Source organism: Cynocephalus volans, chromosome 1 (assembly GCF_027409185.1).
Source record: "Cynocephalus volans isolate mCynVol1 chromosome 1, mCynVol1.pri, whole genome shotgun sequence".
NCBI lineage: Eukaryota > Metazoa > Chordata > Mammalia > Dermoptera > Cynocephalidae > Cynocephalus > Cynocephalus volans.
In genome coordinates, this window is record NC_084460.1 from 228,687,789 (window position 1) to 228,706,535 (window position 18,747).

Here is an 18,747-nt window from a genome sequence, read left to right on the forward strand (position 1 = left end):
TGAGAAATAGTATTCTCCTAAAAAGGAGCCAGCCTGATTGCTAAGTTTACAGTGGCAGATTTAATCTAAAAAAGAATTCTGGGGGTGGCAACAAGCAGCTTAGTTCAATTTTATTTACAAACACACTTCCTCACTTTAAGTGACAGAGAAATATTGAGGAATCAAACCACAGCAGGTATTTAAATTCACGAAACACTTGGAGTCAACCATTTGGTCAGTAAGTCCTTAAGGAAGAACCAGAAAAGAAAAAGTGAGCCCAGTGGGAGGAGAAGCAAGAGTAGGACCACGGAAACCTAGGAAGGAGAAACCAAGGGGAAGGTCAGCCATCATTGCTAAATGGAACACAAAAAGAAAGGCTGTGGGACTGGCAATGACAGCTGATTGTTACTCAAGAGACAATTGTGTCTGTATCGTGGCAGAGGTTTCTTTACTATGAGATGGCATAAGAAATGGAATGATACATACTAGACAGTTGTGTTGAAGATAAGCTTTTTACCCCCCCCGAAAACTCAATGAAATTTAAACATGTTTATAGGACCAGATGGAGTTAGGTGAGAGGAAAAGAAAGAAGAGAGAGGTTATAATGAATCAGGCAAAGTCAGAGAAGTCAGGAGAGGTTTTATGCAAATAATATTCCATCTGGAATTTGCTGGGTTTCCTCTCTCATGCTCAATTTTCTCATCAATGAACATAGACACCTAGTCATTGTTAGGTGAGATCCCAAGATCTTGTCACTGAGAAAAACCCAGCTACAGAGTTCTACGCTGGTGTGGAAACCTACACATGAGAGAGCATCCTTCCCCATCATTCTTTAATTTCTAAATTTGTCAGTTCCCCTCCCCTTCCCTACCATACACCCCTTAAAAGCAGAGAGACTAAGTCTTACTCCTTTTTGAACATCACTCCAGAGAAGGTCTCCAATAAGCATTAATGGAACAAAATAAAAGCCAATAGACCTGAAAATGATTGTCAAATGACATTCTTAGGCATTCTAGATTTCGCCCACTGGTTCTCAAACAGAGCATTTTGCCCCTTGGGATATTTTGACAATGTTTGGAGATATTTTTGGTTGTCGCAACTGGGGGTGGGGGGAGAGGGTTGCTATTGGAACCTAGCGGGTGGAGACCAGGAATTCTGCCAGACATTCTACAATGCACAGATGAGGACAGTCCCCCGAACAAAAAATTACCCAGCCCAAAATCACCCAGTCCTTTTCAAAATTCAGTGTGATCATATCACTCTTCAGTTTAAACCCTTAGGGGTTTTGCATTGCTCTTAGAATAAAAACTAGACCCTGATCTAGCCTGAAGTTGTTATCAACTAAGAAAGGAAACACATTTCAATTCTTCTGGTCCCTTTTGCCTTGTTTGCTTCACAAAGAGACTGACTGGCTTTAAGGGAGTTTAATTTTATAACAACTATCCTTTTATCTATTTCCTTTCATTTTGCCTCTTTCCTCTAATTACAAATCCCAAAGAGTGGCACATACTGATTATTAGGAAGTCTTATCATTTAATGTGAATTCACCTTATGTTCAGATAGTCACAATAATGAACCATTCATAAATACCAATGAACCTCATTGGTTCAGTTTGCTCAATATTTATTCAGTTTGCTCTCCAGAAAAACCCGTCTCCCGCACCACTCCCCACGTTTGCCTCAGCTAAGATTTACTAGCTTGACTATGGAAGTGTGGCCTCCCATTACCACGACTTCATTGTTTCTAAAAATATAACAAATTTACTAGCACACTATGAAATAGTGTCATTAATAATTAAAGCAAAGCAGCAAGATGAAGTACAGCACACTTAATTTTAAATTGTTTATTTACTTACTGATTTGCAAAATGAGATCAAGTTTAATGCATCTCTGATTATTACTGTGAATTAAGGAGATCCTACTGTATTCCAAATGAGTTTTGAATATAAAATTCTTTTTTGTCTCAAAATCATTTCTGGAGCAACATTTGCAAATGGAATTCATGATCTGCCTTTTAAACTTGGTCCTTTCCCAGTGTTCCTACTTACTGAATGGCACAGTCAGCACGTGTCTATATAAACCTGAAATCTGAGAGGCATCTTCACCCTCCCACCCCATCACCTTTACAGACCTACCATTTGGACTTCCCATTTCTCGGAGAACCCCCTGCCCCCTTCCCCACTGCCCCATGGGCTCTGCTACCTCCATCTTAGCCCAAGCTACTAACTTCCTGCGTAGACTGCTGCAATAGCTTCCTAACCACTCTCACCTTTCTCACCTTGCCCTCCTCCAGTATATCTTTGGCACTGCAGCTAGAATGATGCTTTTCAAAATCTGGTCCTGGTCATACCCCTTTAGTTTAAAACATTTCATGGGATTTCTATTGATCTTAGGATAAAAAACACCCTTGTCTACTTCTTTCGTCTCTCTTTCCACCATTCTAGTTCTCTCTGCTTCCTCTAGGTCCCTAAAAGTCATATTCCCCCTCACCACAGGACCTTAGCACATGCTGTTCCCTTAGTTTCAATGCTCCCACCTTTCTGACCACCCCAGTCAGGTCCTCCTGTCATACACTTTTACAGAACTATATAACTTTCCTTCATCACCATATGTTACACTTTAAAATGATACTATTTCCCTGATTGATCTAATGTTCATTCTCCTGCTAGTCTGTAGGATCCAAAAGAGAAAAGATTGTGTTTTTCCTCACCATTGAATTCCCAATACCCAACATAGTTAAGAGAGTGAATAAAGTGCAAAGAATGTGAATAAATTCCAAAAAAAGAGGAGAGAATATTTTCAAGGAAGAACTATATTTTGTGCATAATATCAAATACAGGTATCAGCTAATCCCAAACTAGACAGTGCAAAGTAGATATCAGCACTCAATCCGGCTCCTGAATAAAATGTGTAAGTAGAAGTACAGGAGTTAATCTAGCACACAAACACATACACGCTTAGAATTTCTTCTTCTCACAGCCCTGTGGGGATAAGTACCTTAGATGACTCACTCTTCCTGGGGTAACCCCTGGTTGAGCCTCTTTTACGTTGTCAAACACAGAGAAAATTACTTATGAGACATTAGAAAAGATGCTTAACTTCTTAGTCTCTCAGTTTTTAAAACTCTAAAAGGTGGTTAATTTGTCAACCAACTAGAATTTTTTTCTTAGATAAAACCAATAAAAATTAGTCCTAGAAAGTTGACAGACAATAAGTAACGTTTAATGGGACATGATATATTGAAAGTCATTCAGAATAGTGAAGTGAGTAAGGTCTATCACAGTTATCACCCAATTTTCCTTCCGCAGCTTTGTTAGTTTGGGGGAACCATCCCCACTGGGCTCTCCACTCCTCTCAGCAACAATCCTCCAGTACTAGCTTTTCTAATAATCTGGCAAACCCACTTATTCCCAAGTGTAGGTGAGAGACGATGCAACCTCAGAACTATCTCCCTTGACCACATAGAGTGTTAAAGCAAAGGAGTGAAACACTCCAGTGGTGGAATTTTAGCTACTGATGTTCAGGGGAAGGCACTGTGGCTGGGGAGATGATTGGGGTGACGTGACACCACGCCTGGTAAATGGTCACCTACTCACGAAGCCTGCTATGATGACATTCTTAGTAATCGAACCCTCTGATTGAGTTGAAGACAGAGTTGTGGAACTATGACTGTTGGAGTAGCTGGGCAAATACTGGCTGCACATTAGAATAACGGAGGAAGCTTTACAAAAATTACTGATGCCTGGATCCCTTGTAGATCGGTTAAATCAGAATCTTTAGGATGTCACCTGCACCTTGACCTTTTTAAAAAGCTCAACTGCTGATTCTAAATATTTGACTGGGGCTGAGAACTGCTAATCTAGCTGTAAGTTATCAATAAATATTTTTTTTATAACTCTAAGCTACATCAGAGTGTTTATATCATGCTCCAGAGCTGGCCCCAGAAGGCCCCTCAACTCTCATGTATGTGTTTGTGCTCGACTCCATGCCCCCTTCTACCCCTTGCAAAGCAAGCCACTTGCTCTTTTGCCCTGGGTTTGCTCCACCATCTGTGCCACTGAGGCCATGTATATTATGTACACCCTGTGTTTACACAGGTGGAAATATAGAATAGAGCTAGGCTGAGTGGATAAGAAAAGTTTCGGAGAGGAATAAATAGCAAAGATCTGAACCAAAATCAACTATGTGGATTTCTAAGAATTATTTCTCTAAGGCCAAAAAATTGAGTTGTCCTTAACTTCCTTAAAATATCCTTTTATATATGGAAGGAAGTATAAGTAACCAGAGCAACTGTGCTCATGCTTTTACATTGCACAATATCTGTCCCAGAAACGTGATTCTGAGACAAGATACGCATTCCTTCGTGCCTGTTCCCTATAGACCACTCCAGGATGTGCCTGTTCTGACAGTTGTGAAAAACTAATTGACACATATAGGAATGAACTAAAAGTGGATCAACAACCTAAAGATAAGAGCTAAAACCATAAAACTCTTAGAAGAGGGGGTAAATCTTCATGACCCTGGTTTGGCAATGAATCCTTGGGTATGATATCAAAAGCATAAGCAACAAAAGAAAAAACAGATAAACTAGGTTTCATCAAAATTAAAAACTTTTATATATCAAAGGACATTGTGAAGAAAGTTAAAAGACAACCTGTGGATTGAGGGAAAATATTTGTAAACTGTAGATATGATAGGAGTTTAATATCCGAAATATATAAAGAATCCTATAACTCAACAATAAATAACACAGCTAAAAAAATAGACAAAGAGCATTATTCAGCCATGAAAAGGAAGGAAGTTTTGATATATGCTAAAACATGGATGAACCTTGAAAACATCATGCTAAGTGAAATAAGACAAGGACAAATAAACACAAGGACAGATATTGTATGAGTTCATTTATATGGAATATCAAGAACAGTCACATTAATAGAGATAGAATATAGATTAGAGGTTACCAGGGCTGGATGGAGGGGGGATGGGGATTTATTGCTTAATGGTTATAGAATTTCTCTTTGGGATGATAAAAAGATTTTGGAAATAGAGATGATGGTCCTACAACATTGTGTGTGTAATTAGTGCCACTAAATTGTGCACTTAACAAAGGTAAAAATGGCAAATTTTATGTTGTATATTTACAAGAATAAAAATGCTTTAAAAAAGTAGTTGTCAAAGGTTTTAATAGAAGACTTAGAAATACTCAAGGTCTTAATGAATATTAGCTACAAGTTTCTCATACTGAAATGTAAAAATCATTTACAACTGGTAGAAAGATTTTGTAGTTTGAGGAAACAGGAAGTAGACAGAAAGTATCAACTATTAAAAATAGCGTACCTTAATACTATAGTAAAGTTTTAGAGTACTATGTATTATTCTAGAAAATATCTCGCAGGCTGAATGTATCATGTGGCTAAGCTTGAGTGGTAATTTTTTCATTATTATTATTTAAGACTTAGTTTTTTTTAGACCAGTATTAGTTTCTTAGCAAAGTTAAGAGTCTGATAGTACAACGTCTGGTACAGACATTTCCCATATACCTCCTGCTTCCTGCCCCCAGGCAGAGCCTCTCCCATTATCAACATTCCTCACCAGAGTGGTCCATTTGTTGCAACTGATTTACTTCCACTGACACATAATCATCATCCAAAGTCCATAGTTTACATTAGAGTTCACTCTTGGTGTTGTACATTCTTTGGGTTTGGACAAATGTATGATATGTATCCCACATTATAGTATCATACAGAGTATTTTCACTGCCCTAAGAATTCGTGCTCTGCCTAGTCATCCCTCCCACCTCACAACCCTTGGCAACCACTGATCTTTTTGCTGTCTCCATAGTTCTGCCTTTTCCAGAATGTCATACACTTGAAATCATACAGTATGGTAGCCTTTTTAGATTGTCTTCTTTCACTTAGTAATATACACTTAGGTTTCCTCTATGTCCTTTCATGGCTTGATAACTCAATTCTTTTTAGCACTGAATAATATTCCACTGTCTGGATGTGCCACAGTTTATTTACCAATTCACCTACTGAAGGATATCTTGGTTGCTTCCAAGTTTTGGCAGTTATGAATAAAGCTATAAATATCCATGTGCAGGTTTTTATGTGGAGATAAGTTTTCTCCTCCTTTGGGTAAATACCAAGGAGTGTGACTGTTGAATCATATGGTAAGAGTATCTTTAGTTTTGTAAGACACTGGCAAACTGTCTTCCACAGTGGCTGTACCATTTTGCATTTCCACCGGGAATGAATGAGCTCCTGTTGCTCTACATCCTTGTCAGCATATGGTGGTGTCAATATCACAGATATTGGGCATTCTAATAGATTTGTAGTGGTATCTCATTGTTTAAATCTGCATTTCCTGAGTGGCAATCCTTAACTTCTAATATGAAGTGTCAGGCATGGGAAAGGGGCAAGACCACCAGAAAGATTCAGGGTCAGAAAACATGAGGTTAATTCTTGGCCTGACACTTATTTGCTGTGAAGTTTCAGAAAAGTCACACAATTTTATTAGCCTCAGTCTTCTTATATGTAAAATGGGGATAATAATTCTGTATATTTTAAACATTCAGTAAAGTTAAGAAAGATATATGAAATCACCCAGCAAAATCAGTTAGCTAAGAGGGGAAGCAACTCAAATGTTCATTGATGGATGAATGGATAAAGAAAACGTGGTATAAACATATAATGGAATATTATTCAGCCTTAAAAGGAAACAAAATCCTGTCACTTGCTACAATGTGGATGAGCCTTGAGAACATTACACTAAGTGAAATAAGCCAGTCGCAAAAGGACAAATACTGTACGATTCCACTTACATGAGGTATTGAAAGCAGTCAAATTCATAGAGACAGAAAATAGAATGGCAGTTGCCAGGGGCTGGGGGTGAGGCAGAACAGGGAGTTGTATAATGAGTATAAAGTTTCAGCTTTGCAAGATGAAAAGGGTCTGGAGATTAGCTGCACAACAATGTGAATGCACTTAACACTAGTGAACTGTACACTTAAAATGGTTACGATGGTAAATTCTATGTTACATGTATTTTACCACACAATTAAAAAAATTTAAAAACTGGTGCCAAATATATAGTAGATGATCAATAAATGTGTGTAAAATCCAAGTGACCTCATTTCACACGTTAACAACGGAAGGAAGATTACAGAGAAGGAGAGCATGTCCTCCCAATAGAATTGCACACTTAGGTTGAAAATTGGCTGCCCACGATTAAACCACAACTTTGTATTAGCATGTGAAATTACGACACAGTTTGAGTTTTTTAATTCCCTAAGAGTTAAACAATTATAATTTGGGATGTATTTTAATTACTTCCACCTAAGGCCTAAAAAGTTATACTATAAAACATAAAGGAGTAAAGGAAAGTCTAGGCCTTAATCAAAGGCAGTATCAGAAATAATAAATCACTTTTTTTACAATATCCCCACTGGCAATTTTTTTTTCTTAGATTCAATTCTGAATGGAAGCACCAGCTTTATGAGACTCAAGAGGACATTGTCCAAGCTAAGTTATTAATCCATCCACTCACAAGTGGGCAGAACTCGATGCTGGCTCCAGGAAGGGAAGACACAAGAGGAGAAGATGGAGTCAGGACCCTCGAGTTTACAGCTCATTTGGGAACAGGGCCTAGACACACTGTACATGTACACACACACATACACATGTACACATGCACCTACAGGCACACTTACACATGCACACACACATCACACACAATGAAACAGTCATACAGCACAATGAAGGACTGTGTCAGTTGTCTAACAACTGAGTATACAAATGGGGGTGGTGTCAGGCTGTTTTTGACAAAAACTTTTTGTTCCAAAAGATTTGTTCCTAAATGGAAAACTTCTCAAATCTCTTGAATGTTGTGACAAAAAAATTCCAGGTCCTACAAGCAACTCATGGTTTTTAAAAGCCATCCACTTTTTGATTACTTTCTAAAATTACTGTCTACAAAACAGCAACAAAGGCAACTTTTTGAAAAGATGTTTACCTTATAATTAAAATACAGCCATCCTTTGGGACATCTTCCATGTTTTTTTGGTGTATCTTTCTCTATGACCCAAATCTGTTTTCGCTTGCAAATACTGGGCATAGAAACTGAACACTCTTCAATACCCCAGAGTCCTGAAGAAGAAAATAGGTTAGAAATGACTTAGAAACAATGGTGATTCTTCATAGGCACCCTCTGTTGATCACTATTTTTATGACTTCTACGGTTTATCATAAATCATTTTTGTAAATCTAGAAACTGAACGAAATTTAACTACTTGATCATAGACTTCTCTAGTGACAACAGCTAACTGGGCAAGGTACCAACTCAGTAATTCTAATATAAGAATTTAAAAATTTTGCAAATGCAAAGGAAAAAATCTAAGTAAACAAATATTGCAGCTGAAATCACAGAACTGATTAAAGTCCTGAGAATATTCTTATTGCAGGAGAATACTTCGTAGAGTAGTATTTCTGTTTTAAAATATTCAGCTTAATGTACAGAGAGGAAAAAAGATTCTAAAATAATAGATGATTATTTCTACTTTATAATTCTTTAGAAAATATGATAATTTAGAAAAATTAACTCAAGACTTTGTAAGAAAGTAGCATTTCTTAATACTGGCCCTTAAATAAAAAAGACTCACATAAAGACATGCCCTTAGTAAGCTAAGGTATATCCTCAAGTACTTAGTCTCCTGAAAACTGACCTTTTTTTTTTAAATTTAGAAGGGCTATATTTTCAGAGTAAGGTTTATAGAATGCATTTCATTAGCATTCAAGTAGTAAATTCCAAAACAGGGCAGAATGCAGGCAATTGCAAGGACAGGTTCAGTTTTTAAGTATCAAGAATATGAGCCAAAAAGATGCTGTCATTTTAAAAGAGGGGCTGGAAGGCTGTTTTCAATGCAAATTAGGTGCTATTCTCCTAGACTCACAAAATAGCCCTTTTCTGTAGGCTGTTGTGACACCTGCTGGCAAAAGCAAGCTGATTACCCACATGTTTTTTCCTTTCCTATCTCCCCACACCAAGGATTGTCTTCTATGTTTACCCTCTCCTGACTTAGGGCACAGGTTAGTTATGACTCTGTTAGAGTAGGGGATGTCATTATTTTTTATTGGTTAGGAAGAGTGTGATGAGCACGAGTGGACAATCTACCCAAACAACACCGTACTGATGAAGGGAATTTAAAAATCTAGTCTTCAACTTAAATGTGCTTCTAAATCCAACTTACAAACAGTTGCCATCCTAAGACAAGCAGCAATTAAAGCCAGGTATTTAAAAAAAAAAGTACTAGATTGAATCATAATTTTTATTGAATGGGAAAATAGAGGTAAATATCACAGAGGTTAAAGTTCTGGTCAATTATAAATAGGATACTCGATTTTTAAAAAATGGACCCATATTGAAATTGCATAAAAGAAAACACCAAGCTAGAGCTTCTCAGGAGAGAGGGAGACCAGACCAACCTCATTAAAAAAAAAAAAAAAAAAAAGAAATTGCATAGAGAATAGTATTTGTCAGGCATACTTTCTAAGTTTCAATAGGCCCATTTTTGGTTCTGTTTTGGTTTATGAGTAAGAGCTGAATCAGGTGTAAATTCTTTTCAAGAACATGAATACATGGATTAAACAGATGTAATGGCCATCCTTAAACCTTAAGAATGATGACATTAAACAGTCAACTGAAAAGAAAAATAACCAAACAGAACGTTTTCATTGAACTGATGCAATAAAAAGGAGACTTCAAGCCTCCTGAAAATAATCAGTTTGTATTATAAACCCGAAGATGAATAAATGAAATAACCTGTCACGGATGAAATGAAGCCACATCTCTGGCTCTGATTATTCACAGATCTTTCTTTTCCTTTGTCCCAGTTCTGGTATATTACTGGAGCTCCATCATTCCAGCTGCAGGAAAATTAAAAATTTAAAAATTTTCTCTCATTCTGCATGTTCAATCTCCAAAATTATATTTACAGTTTTGGGGTATGGAATGAAGGTATAATATTTTATTAAATTAAAAAAAACTCATATACAGCTTAGTGCCTATAGTTAAACAATACTTTATTGTATACTTTAAAATTTTCATAGAGGGTAGATTTTATGTTAATTGCTCTTATTACAAAAATAAATAATAAATAAAGAGGGTGGGAGGAAGCTTTTGGAGGTGATAGACATGTTTATGGCATAGATTGTGGCGATGGTTTCATGGGTATATACTTTAAAAAATACTCATGTCTTTGATTAGGGAAATAGAAATTTATAAGTTAAAGGTAATGTTTGAAGGCTATTCAACAAATCGATTTTTAAGATCTAGTCCAACCATTCTTCAAATAAAACTTGTCAAACAAAATTAAATGCAAATTAATTTAGATTCATACAGAAATTCATCATTGGCTCCTTCCTGAAGTCCAATCCACCAATTTGCACCATACTTTGATAGCTATTAAAAGAAAAAAAAGGAAATGTCAGCATTTATTCTAGTTGTTTTCCTTTTTCACTATTAAGATTAATGGGGTTGCTGCTAATGGCTTTCTGTTCTTCAGTGTTTTACCCAATTATTTAAGAAAGAGTCTGCTAAGGCCTAGCATCTTGAGAAAACCTGAAACTCCATTATTCTAAAATATTCCCTCCTCATTATGAAGGAAAGTTGGAATTAAACATTAAAAATAATTTTAGTTTCATACACCTTGAAAAGTAAATTTTCTGACTCTGTAAGAGAGATTTAAAAAACAATATTTTAAAGTAAAATAAAAGATGGATTCCTTTCGTGACTAAAAAATTAGGGGTTTATCCTCTCAGTGACTTATAGAAGTTCTTTGCATATGCCAATGTTTATTTGAAAAACAATTTAAGATACAAAGACATCAGCAGCATAAAGATTTTGAATTTTTAGGTATTCGTCTGATTGTTAAGCTTTTTAACAGTATTAGCACTCTCCGCATTCAAACAGAGAGACACAATACAGGGCAAAAGAATACCGCAGAATTCCCAGTGTTCGATGTCTAGAAAATTATCCTTTGTATATGTCATTAATTTACAGCATTATTAATCACTTGAACCTAAGTACAATAAAGTATATAATTTAAACAGCACGTGCCTGCACGCGCACGCACACGCACACACACACACACACATACACACACACTCGCGTTAGAGCAGATGTAATACTGGACTTATGACCCAGGAAATTGAAGTTCCCTCTTTAACTATAAAAGAGGAAGAGGCACTAAGGATTTCTCTAAGACCCTTAAATCAGTATACTTTATGGTGTGTATGCTATGTGTGTGTACGTGTCTTTTGAAATGTAACTTAATTTTTATATGCCAAACCCCTATTAATTTGAAGGCATTATGTATTTATATTTGCACTCTGATTTCTTCTGTCAAGGCTTGGGAATAAATTTTAAGATATTATTTTTCCATATGAATTTCGGGACATCATAGAACAGAACCTAACAGTGTTCTAACATTCTAATTTATAAACAAGTATTTTTACTCCTTAAACAGTGTGGCTGTCTGCCATATCAGCAATTTGAGACTAATGCAAGATGGAACAACTGTAATTTCAGATCCCTGAGGTGTTGTTTCAGGGACGTGTTCTTACATGCTGAATTTAGATTCCCATTGTCAGACTTTGGAATGGCTCCATTGAGACTGGCTGTGAACTCAGTGGGAGAACCACAACAATTTCATTCAATCTGAAGAGGGCTCCTATGCAACAATAGTGGAAACCATGGCCTGACTGTTCACTGCCCCAATTAAGGACCTCTAAAGAGAAATTATAACTACTGCATCTTAAGTGGCATATTCATTACCACCTCAATTATGGCATGGTAACCTTCCACACGGCATATCATGACCTCTTGTGACATGGCACAGAACATCACAGGACAAGCTTGAAGATACCCAGATGGAAAAATCCAATGTGAAATATGGATGTTTTAGATTTTAGTTGGTATAAGGACACAACAATAGAAGCCTTATAATATGTGTTTTTATAAAGAAATGTGTTACAACCATGCATTTTATAACATCAGCTATGTGTTAATACAAACAGCCATTACAGTTAGCATCGTATGGGAAGAACACTTACCAGAAAGAAATGAAACACAGCAACAAGTCAATATATTAATCTACTAAGCAATATAAGGAAAAACAACCTGTCATGTTTTAAAATGTTTCCATCAAAAATGCAAAACCAAGTTATTTTACAGGTTTAAAAAAACAGATTTTGGAGGATTAATAGATTTGATATATATTTTTTAGAAGTATTTAGAAAAAGTTTTTTTACATAATGGTAAACTGCCATTCCAAAATACAAATATTGCATAATGCAGTAAAAATTAGCCAAGGGGACTAATTGGCTGATAGTTCATGTCAAACAACAGCTAAAATGCTTCTTTCCAATCTGATACCTTTTCCTGTTGGCCCCTGCTATAGACTGAATGTTTGTCTCTCCCCAACTTACATGTTGAAATCCTAACCCCCAAGGTGATTTATTAGGAGGCGGGGCCTTTGGGAGGTGGCTAGGTCATGAGGGTGGAGCCCTCATGAATGAGATTAGTGCCCTTATAAAAGGGACCCCTTGTCCCTTCTTCCATGCGAGGACACAGTGAGAAGACGGCTGTCTGTGAACCAGGAAGCAGGCCCTCACCAGACACAGAATCTGCCAGTGCCTGGATCTTGGACTTTCAGCCTTTAGAACTGTGAGAAATAAATTTCTGTTTTATAAGCCACACGCTCTATGATACTCTGTTATAGCAGCCCAAACAGACTAAGACAGCTACCTTGCCTGCCTCTTTCTCAGTCTCCACATCCTACACCCTCTAATAATTTTCTTTTGTAGCACAGTGGGGTATTAGATCAGTCAGCAGCTCACCCAGAACATTGACAGGGTGTTCTATATTAACATGGTCATAGGCTGGGTAACAATTTTGCCATACAGGGCACCTCAAGATTTGTCTGATTTGAGATCAGAGTCCTCTACTAGATCACGGCACTGGTCACAACTTTTTAAACTACTAAACTCATGGGGTCTTTCTATTCCTTTCTATGGGAAGTATTAATTCTGCCATGCCACTGGCTTCTCAATTCCCAAAGATTAGGAGATGAATTAAGAGGAAAGGTGAAGATAGAAGACATACAGAGGTTCCCAGCAGAGCTAAGCTCTGTTGGAAAGAGCAAAGAAGCTCTTCACTCTTCACGTCTGAGACAAAGCTGGTAGCCATCTTTTGAGGAGAAATTTTATTTTATTTTTGTTGGTTGGCTGGTACAGGGATCTGAACTCGTGACCTTGGCATTACCTAGGGAGGGATTTTAGAACTAGCATTTTAATATAATGAAGATATTGTGCTCTTATATGCACCAGAACTGCTGTTCTGCTGTCATAGACCGTACCACATAGGGTTTTTAAATGACCTTGCAAGTCAGATGATCTGGGCACCTTTCCTAATTCTACCTCCTAGCTGCAGTGTAACCAAGTTGCCTAACTTCTTTGGAGTCTCAGCTTCCTTATCTGTAAAATGTACTAATAATAGACTTCCCTCAGAGGGTTCTTGAAAACATTAAGTGGGATTAAATGTTAGTATTTATTTTCCTCCATGCATTTATCCATTTACCTTTTTCTAACATATTATGTAATTCTATTTACATATATTGATTATGGTCTTTCTTCCCAGACTAGACTATAAACTCCATGAGGGCAGGAACTTTGGTCTGTTTTCATCACCGGTAGAACCCTAGTCCCTAGAAGAATAAATGTGTTGAATGATCGAATGAACCTCACAAAACAATAAAACTCTGCTTACTCACAATTGTTGCTAATAAAGAATAAAGAGAAGTGAAATGATTGAGCATTTTAGTAAACCTGTATCTCCATTATTCTTTCTTAATCTCTATAACAGGAAGAAAAACAATTCTCAAAAATCTGTGGCTTTTACTGAAACTTAAATATATGAAGTCAAATAAAAAAAAAAATTTCCCCCCAAGGACAGAAGAATTTCTCATGCTGTATTCAAGTACCGCTTTTATTCTGCTGTGGATGAATTCTTGCTCATGTGCAGAATGAATTGTGAGAAGATCGCTGTGCAGCCAGCCACAGACAAACTCAAAGGAGGACCATTCCGAAGCATAGGTATGAAAAAGGTACTCTGCATTCTGATAGAAGAGCCAGGGCACATCTGAAAGAAAAATAAACAATGCAAATGATGCCAGAACTATTGAGAGATATAATGCAGACTTAAAAACACTAATATTCAAAGGTCAGGGATAGACACATATTTTAAAATCATGTGTCATGAACATGGAACTAAGCTATATTAGTCTTCAATCATATTCAATAACTATTAATTTGATTGTTTATTATTAATTAATTTTTCTGAACAAATTAGTTCTAGATTGATACAGGAAAGAGAGGCTTGGTTGGAGGAATGTAATAATACAGTAATGGTATATAATAGCATATATATGGTATATAATTAGAAATTCAAGAACTGCCAGGAAAGTTCTTACCATACTGGTACCAGGATGGAATCTTGGGTCTCACATCTGCAAAGTGAAAGCAAACCACCTTGACTGATCTTTCTTCACAGGTGCATTGTCTCTGAATTATGTCAGCTCTAAACACACTATTTTGTACTTCACTTTAAAAAAAACCATTTAAAAAACAGGTACTTTGTGCTGTTTGGAATTTATGGTTAGTTCTCATACTTGAAGAGGAGGCTCCGGAGAGACTTCTGATTAAAGAAGGTAGGACATGAACACTTGTTGAGGGCCTACTATATGTCATGCACTGTGCTAGGTGCTTTCACTTACTCACTTTACAAATCATTCTGTTTGCTCGTAATGTCAGACTGTATTTGCACAATAAAATATTCCACAATATTAGCTGGTTACTCTCATTCAATGAACTAACTTGTCATATTACACTGGTGTCATCTTTTCCCATTTCCCTATGATACATTTTTTGTAAAAATAGTACAATTTGGTTCATAATGCAGGTTGCTGATATTGTGGTATGGGGAAGCTTAAATTTTAGATCCCTGTAACTCTTCACTTGGGAAAGTGCTAGAGATTATTAGAAATCAAACACATAGTAAAGATTTTATGAATATCTGTACCTCTTGGAATTTTGCATATCCATTCACGTTTGAAACCACAGTGCAATGGCAGCAATGTTTTGTTTGTCTTATATGTAGCACAGTTTCTTGTATCTTCTCCAAAATAAGTATTGTCTAAAAATGAAGAGACAACCTGCAGCAGATGAAGTTCATTATTCCTTAATGGTGATCCCCCATGAAAAATTTCAAAAGATCAAAAAAGGCATCCCCAAACATAATCATTACAGACTTCTAGAGGACGCTTCAGAAATGCCACATTTGTGAAGAATAAGCTAATTAATATGCAGCATTTTCTTCTTAAAGATGTTTTTTCTTAAAAAGAGGCACACTACTCTTTTCTCCAGAAGGAATAAATCAGATGCAAGCTTCGTTCTAAACTGTTTTCTAACTGGATTAGTCAAGCCCTGGGATCCTGTGTAAACTTCTTAGAAGCTCAGGGACGTGCCAGAACTGGGTATTATCTGTGATGTCAGTTCTTCTGCATATATGCTAAGCTTTTAGTCTCTAATAACTAAATTATAAGCCATAGCTAGCTTTAATCGGGAAACTCTCCAATGCTTTCCATGAGTGACCATATAACTCACATAATTCACAAAACAGGGGTATAAAATAAAGTTCAACCTTCTCAACTATTTAATGAGTACCTGACAGAAAGGTGGGTGGGCCACAAATAAAATTGGGGTAAATATTTGGAAAAAAGAGGATGTTTTGAAACCATTTGTACTCCTCCTCAAACATGTATCCCATCATGCAACAATTCATCTAATTTAAATATACATACATCCTCACATTCAGAGAATGGCACGAGTTTGAATTCATTTTGTCCATTGGGGAGTAGAAAGAACTTAGTCCACTGCTTCATGGCCTTACCTCATTTATTCTGAACAAAAGTATCTATTCCTGTCCTATTACTAAGTGAGTTTGTTTTACTAAAACAAAATGAAGTGTTCTCAACCTCTATGAAAAACCATTTTTGTTTTTCAACTGCTCTGTTGACTTTAACCACCCAACTATGCCGTGTTGTGGCTGCCATTTATGGGGTGAGTTGACCCTGCTAAGCCTCTTCTGTTTGCTGAGCCTTCGTTTTTTCATCAGTAAAACATGTGAGTGGGGCTGAGTGATCTCTAAGATTTCTTCCTGCTCTCTGATCCTGATACTCTTTTCAAAGAAACAGTATTGAAGTGGAAATGTTATAATTATCATCTTATCATTATTTTTGAACCCACTAGAAGTATATATATACCTTTTAAAAAATAAATCCCTTTTTGCCACAATTTTGGACACCATCTATGTAGTGGGCTTTTCTCCGTTGGTTTTTACTATTTCAAAGCTTGGCTGATGGTGTTTAGTCAATTGGGAGATATTATAACATGGCTTTGGAGTTAGAAAACCCGTGTGCAGATCCTGACTCTCTTACGTATTATTTTATTTTTAATCCCCACTGCACTGAGTTATTGTTAGGATGAAAAGAGATCATGTAGAAGTGCGTTCAGCTCAGTGAGTGTAACATCATAATGATCACTGCAGGCTCTTACTAGTCTCCCAATTCCCAGGTGAAACTGAATAACTTGATTTTGCATGTGCCCTAGGATGGATCCCATTTCAACCTGGGATACTGCTTCAGTTTTTCCCCTGTCATTCTGAGGAAAATGTGAGAATTCCTCACTGCACCTGAAAAAAATGCAACAGTGAGTTCTCACTCTCCTTTACGAGATATGCGAATATGAGGCTGAATGAAAAGCAAGACTTTTGTTCCTTTTGGAACAACTTGATCTGGTCGAGAAGATGGTATTTCTAAGGGTGACATTTCTGTCCTTTTAGAGTGAGATAAACTGAAAATAGTCTCCTTTTTCATTGTGACATGGGCAAAGATCCCATACGCACACAATCAGGGACTAAGCAGAAGAGAGTAGGGTAAAGGAAGCCTGGTATTATTTTTAAAATAACTGCTTCTCTGCCAGAGAGACTCTTCACATGGGAGATGGTCTGGGGGGAATTTTTGGAGATTTTGATTCCTTTTCAGGGCGAGATTCTACAGTGGCCTCAGAACAATGTGACTAGCAAGGTTTCCCAGAACCTTGCCGAACTAATTCTGGTATCAAGGTCTCATGCAGTTTTGTCATGGGAGATAATTATTTCTAGGTTCTCTTGGTTGATTTACCAAGTGGTTCCAGGGCTACTTGTTTTGAATTCATCTCCCTTTCTCCAGTTTGGAAAGACTTACAGGAGTTCCATCAGACCACTCCCAAGATCCAGCATTCAGTGGGTTTCTTTTATTAAATCCAATCCAGAACTGCCTTTCTTCTGTCCTATGAAGGGAAGAAACAAAAGCTTTGCATTTCCCATCAAATTCACAACTTATGTTAAAGGTTCTAAAATCATTTTAAAATATTTATGTGTGCAGACAGCTGATGCTACTGGCAGGATTGATCAAGTCAACAAATATTTACTGAACATTTTTTATGTGCTAAACCCTGTGCTATGAAATAGCTGAATGTAGATTTAGCCTCACATCCCATTTCTCTTGGTCTGTGTGGTGTGCTCACTAGTGATGTGCAGTTGGAGATAGTTAGCCCATATTGAGAACATGGGTTTCTCATCAAGAACGGCAATGCCAAGACCTGGAAGTGGACTGTGTGGAATGAAAGTCACGCTGTGCTGTGGATGGTACTTCCAGTCAAGATGGCAGAATAGACAGTCCCCAGTGTCACCCTCTCTCACAATCAACCCATTTACAACTATTAAAAAGCAATGAATGCCAAGCTGGGGCTTCTGGAGCTGAGGGGAAGAGGAGGAGAGACCTACAGAGCTCATGAAGGTGGGAGAAGCCATGATGAGAGAAAGGACCGCTCCAACCGTTTCAGGCCCCAGCCACTTCAAGGCTGGGCCTGGTGAGTGCATGGAGCAAGAACTGGCAAAAGCTGCAGCTGCGCCCTTTGTATGAAGTTGCTTGGAGGCTGCAGGGAAGAAGGTGGCCTCCAGGATAGCAAGAACACTAACAGGGTTCCAGTGGACCCACATAGGAGCAAGAAGTCACAGACAATGGAAAAAAGGAGCCACTCAGAAGCCGGTGAGTCATTGCAAGGGACCAGAGCATGCCCTGTCCCATGGTAAGTGTTTGGAGTGCAAGTGGTGGGGGAGACGGGCAATGGGGGGAACACTGGGACACAGCATGGACAGGTGATCTGCCCTCCAATCAGCACAGGACTACTCAGTTGAGACTGGTTAGGAATATAGATCTGCAGGGGTACAGTTTGCTGAAAAGACTCAGGCCCACACCAGAGTTTCCACACAACCCAGGTGTACTGGACCTCACAAGACCCGAAAGTGCTTACAACGTCAACAATTAAAACCTAAACTGCACGGAAAGCCTTCCCCAGGGAATCAGCAGCAAAACAGCAATTTAGCTCAACCACAGGGCTCAAGTGCTGGTCCCCACAGGAAGTTCCCCCATTTTAGAAGTAAGCAAAGGACAACAAATTAGTTCCAGTGCAGAATTTCAGCGGTGGGAATAGCAAATAATCCAGCACAGAACTCTAAGAAAAAACAAAAAAGCCACATCAGAGACAAAGTTCTGATATTAACCAGTAAAGGTCTAACAAAAACTGGTAAAGATCTAACCAAAGAACACCTA

At 37.6% G+C, this 18,747-nt stretch overlaps 1 protein-coding gene across 1 annotated transcript in view; it reads right to left on the bottom strand.

Moving 5' to 3' along the window:
* PLA2R1 (phospholipase A2 receptor 1) overlaps positions 1-18,747 on the bottom strand; it is a 132,805-nt gene that overhangs the window by 14,529 nt on the left and 99,529 nt on the right. The window contains 7 exon segments of the mRNA XM_063106482.1: positions 7,992-8,125; positions 9,798-9,901; positions 10,375-10,436; positions 14,017-14,174; positions 14,506-14,541; positions 15,114-15,246; positions 17,338-17,422. Coding sequence (XP_062962552.1) covers positions 7,992-8,125; positions 9,798-9,901; positions 10,375-10,436; positions 14,017-14,174; positions 14,506-14,541; positions 15,114-15,246; positions 17,338-17,422 — 712 coding nt within the window.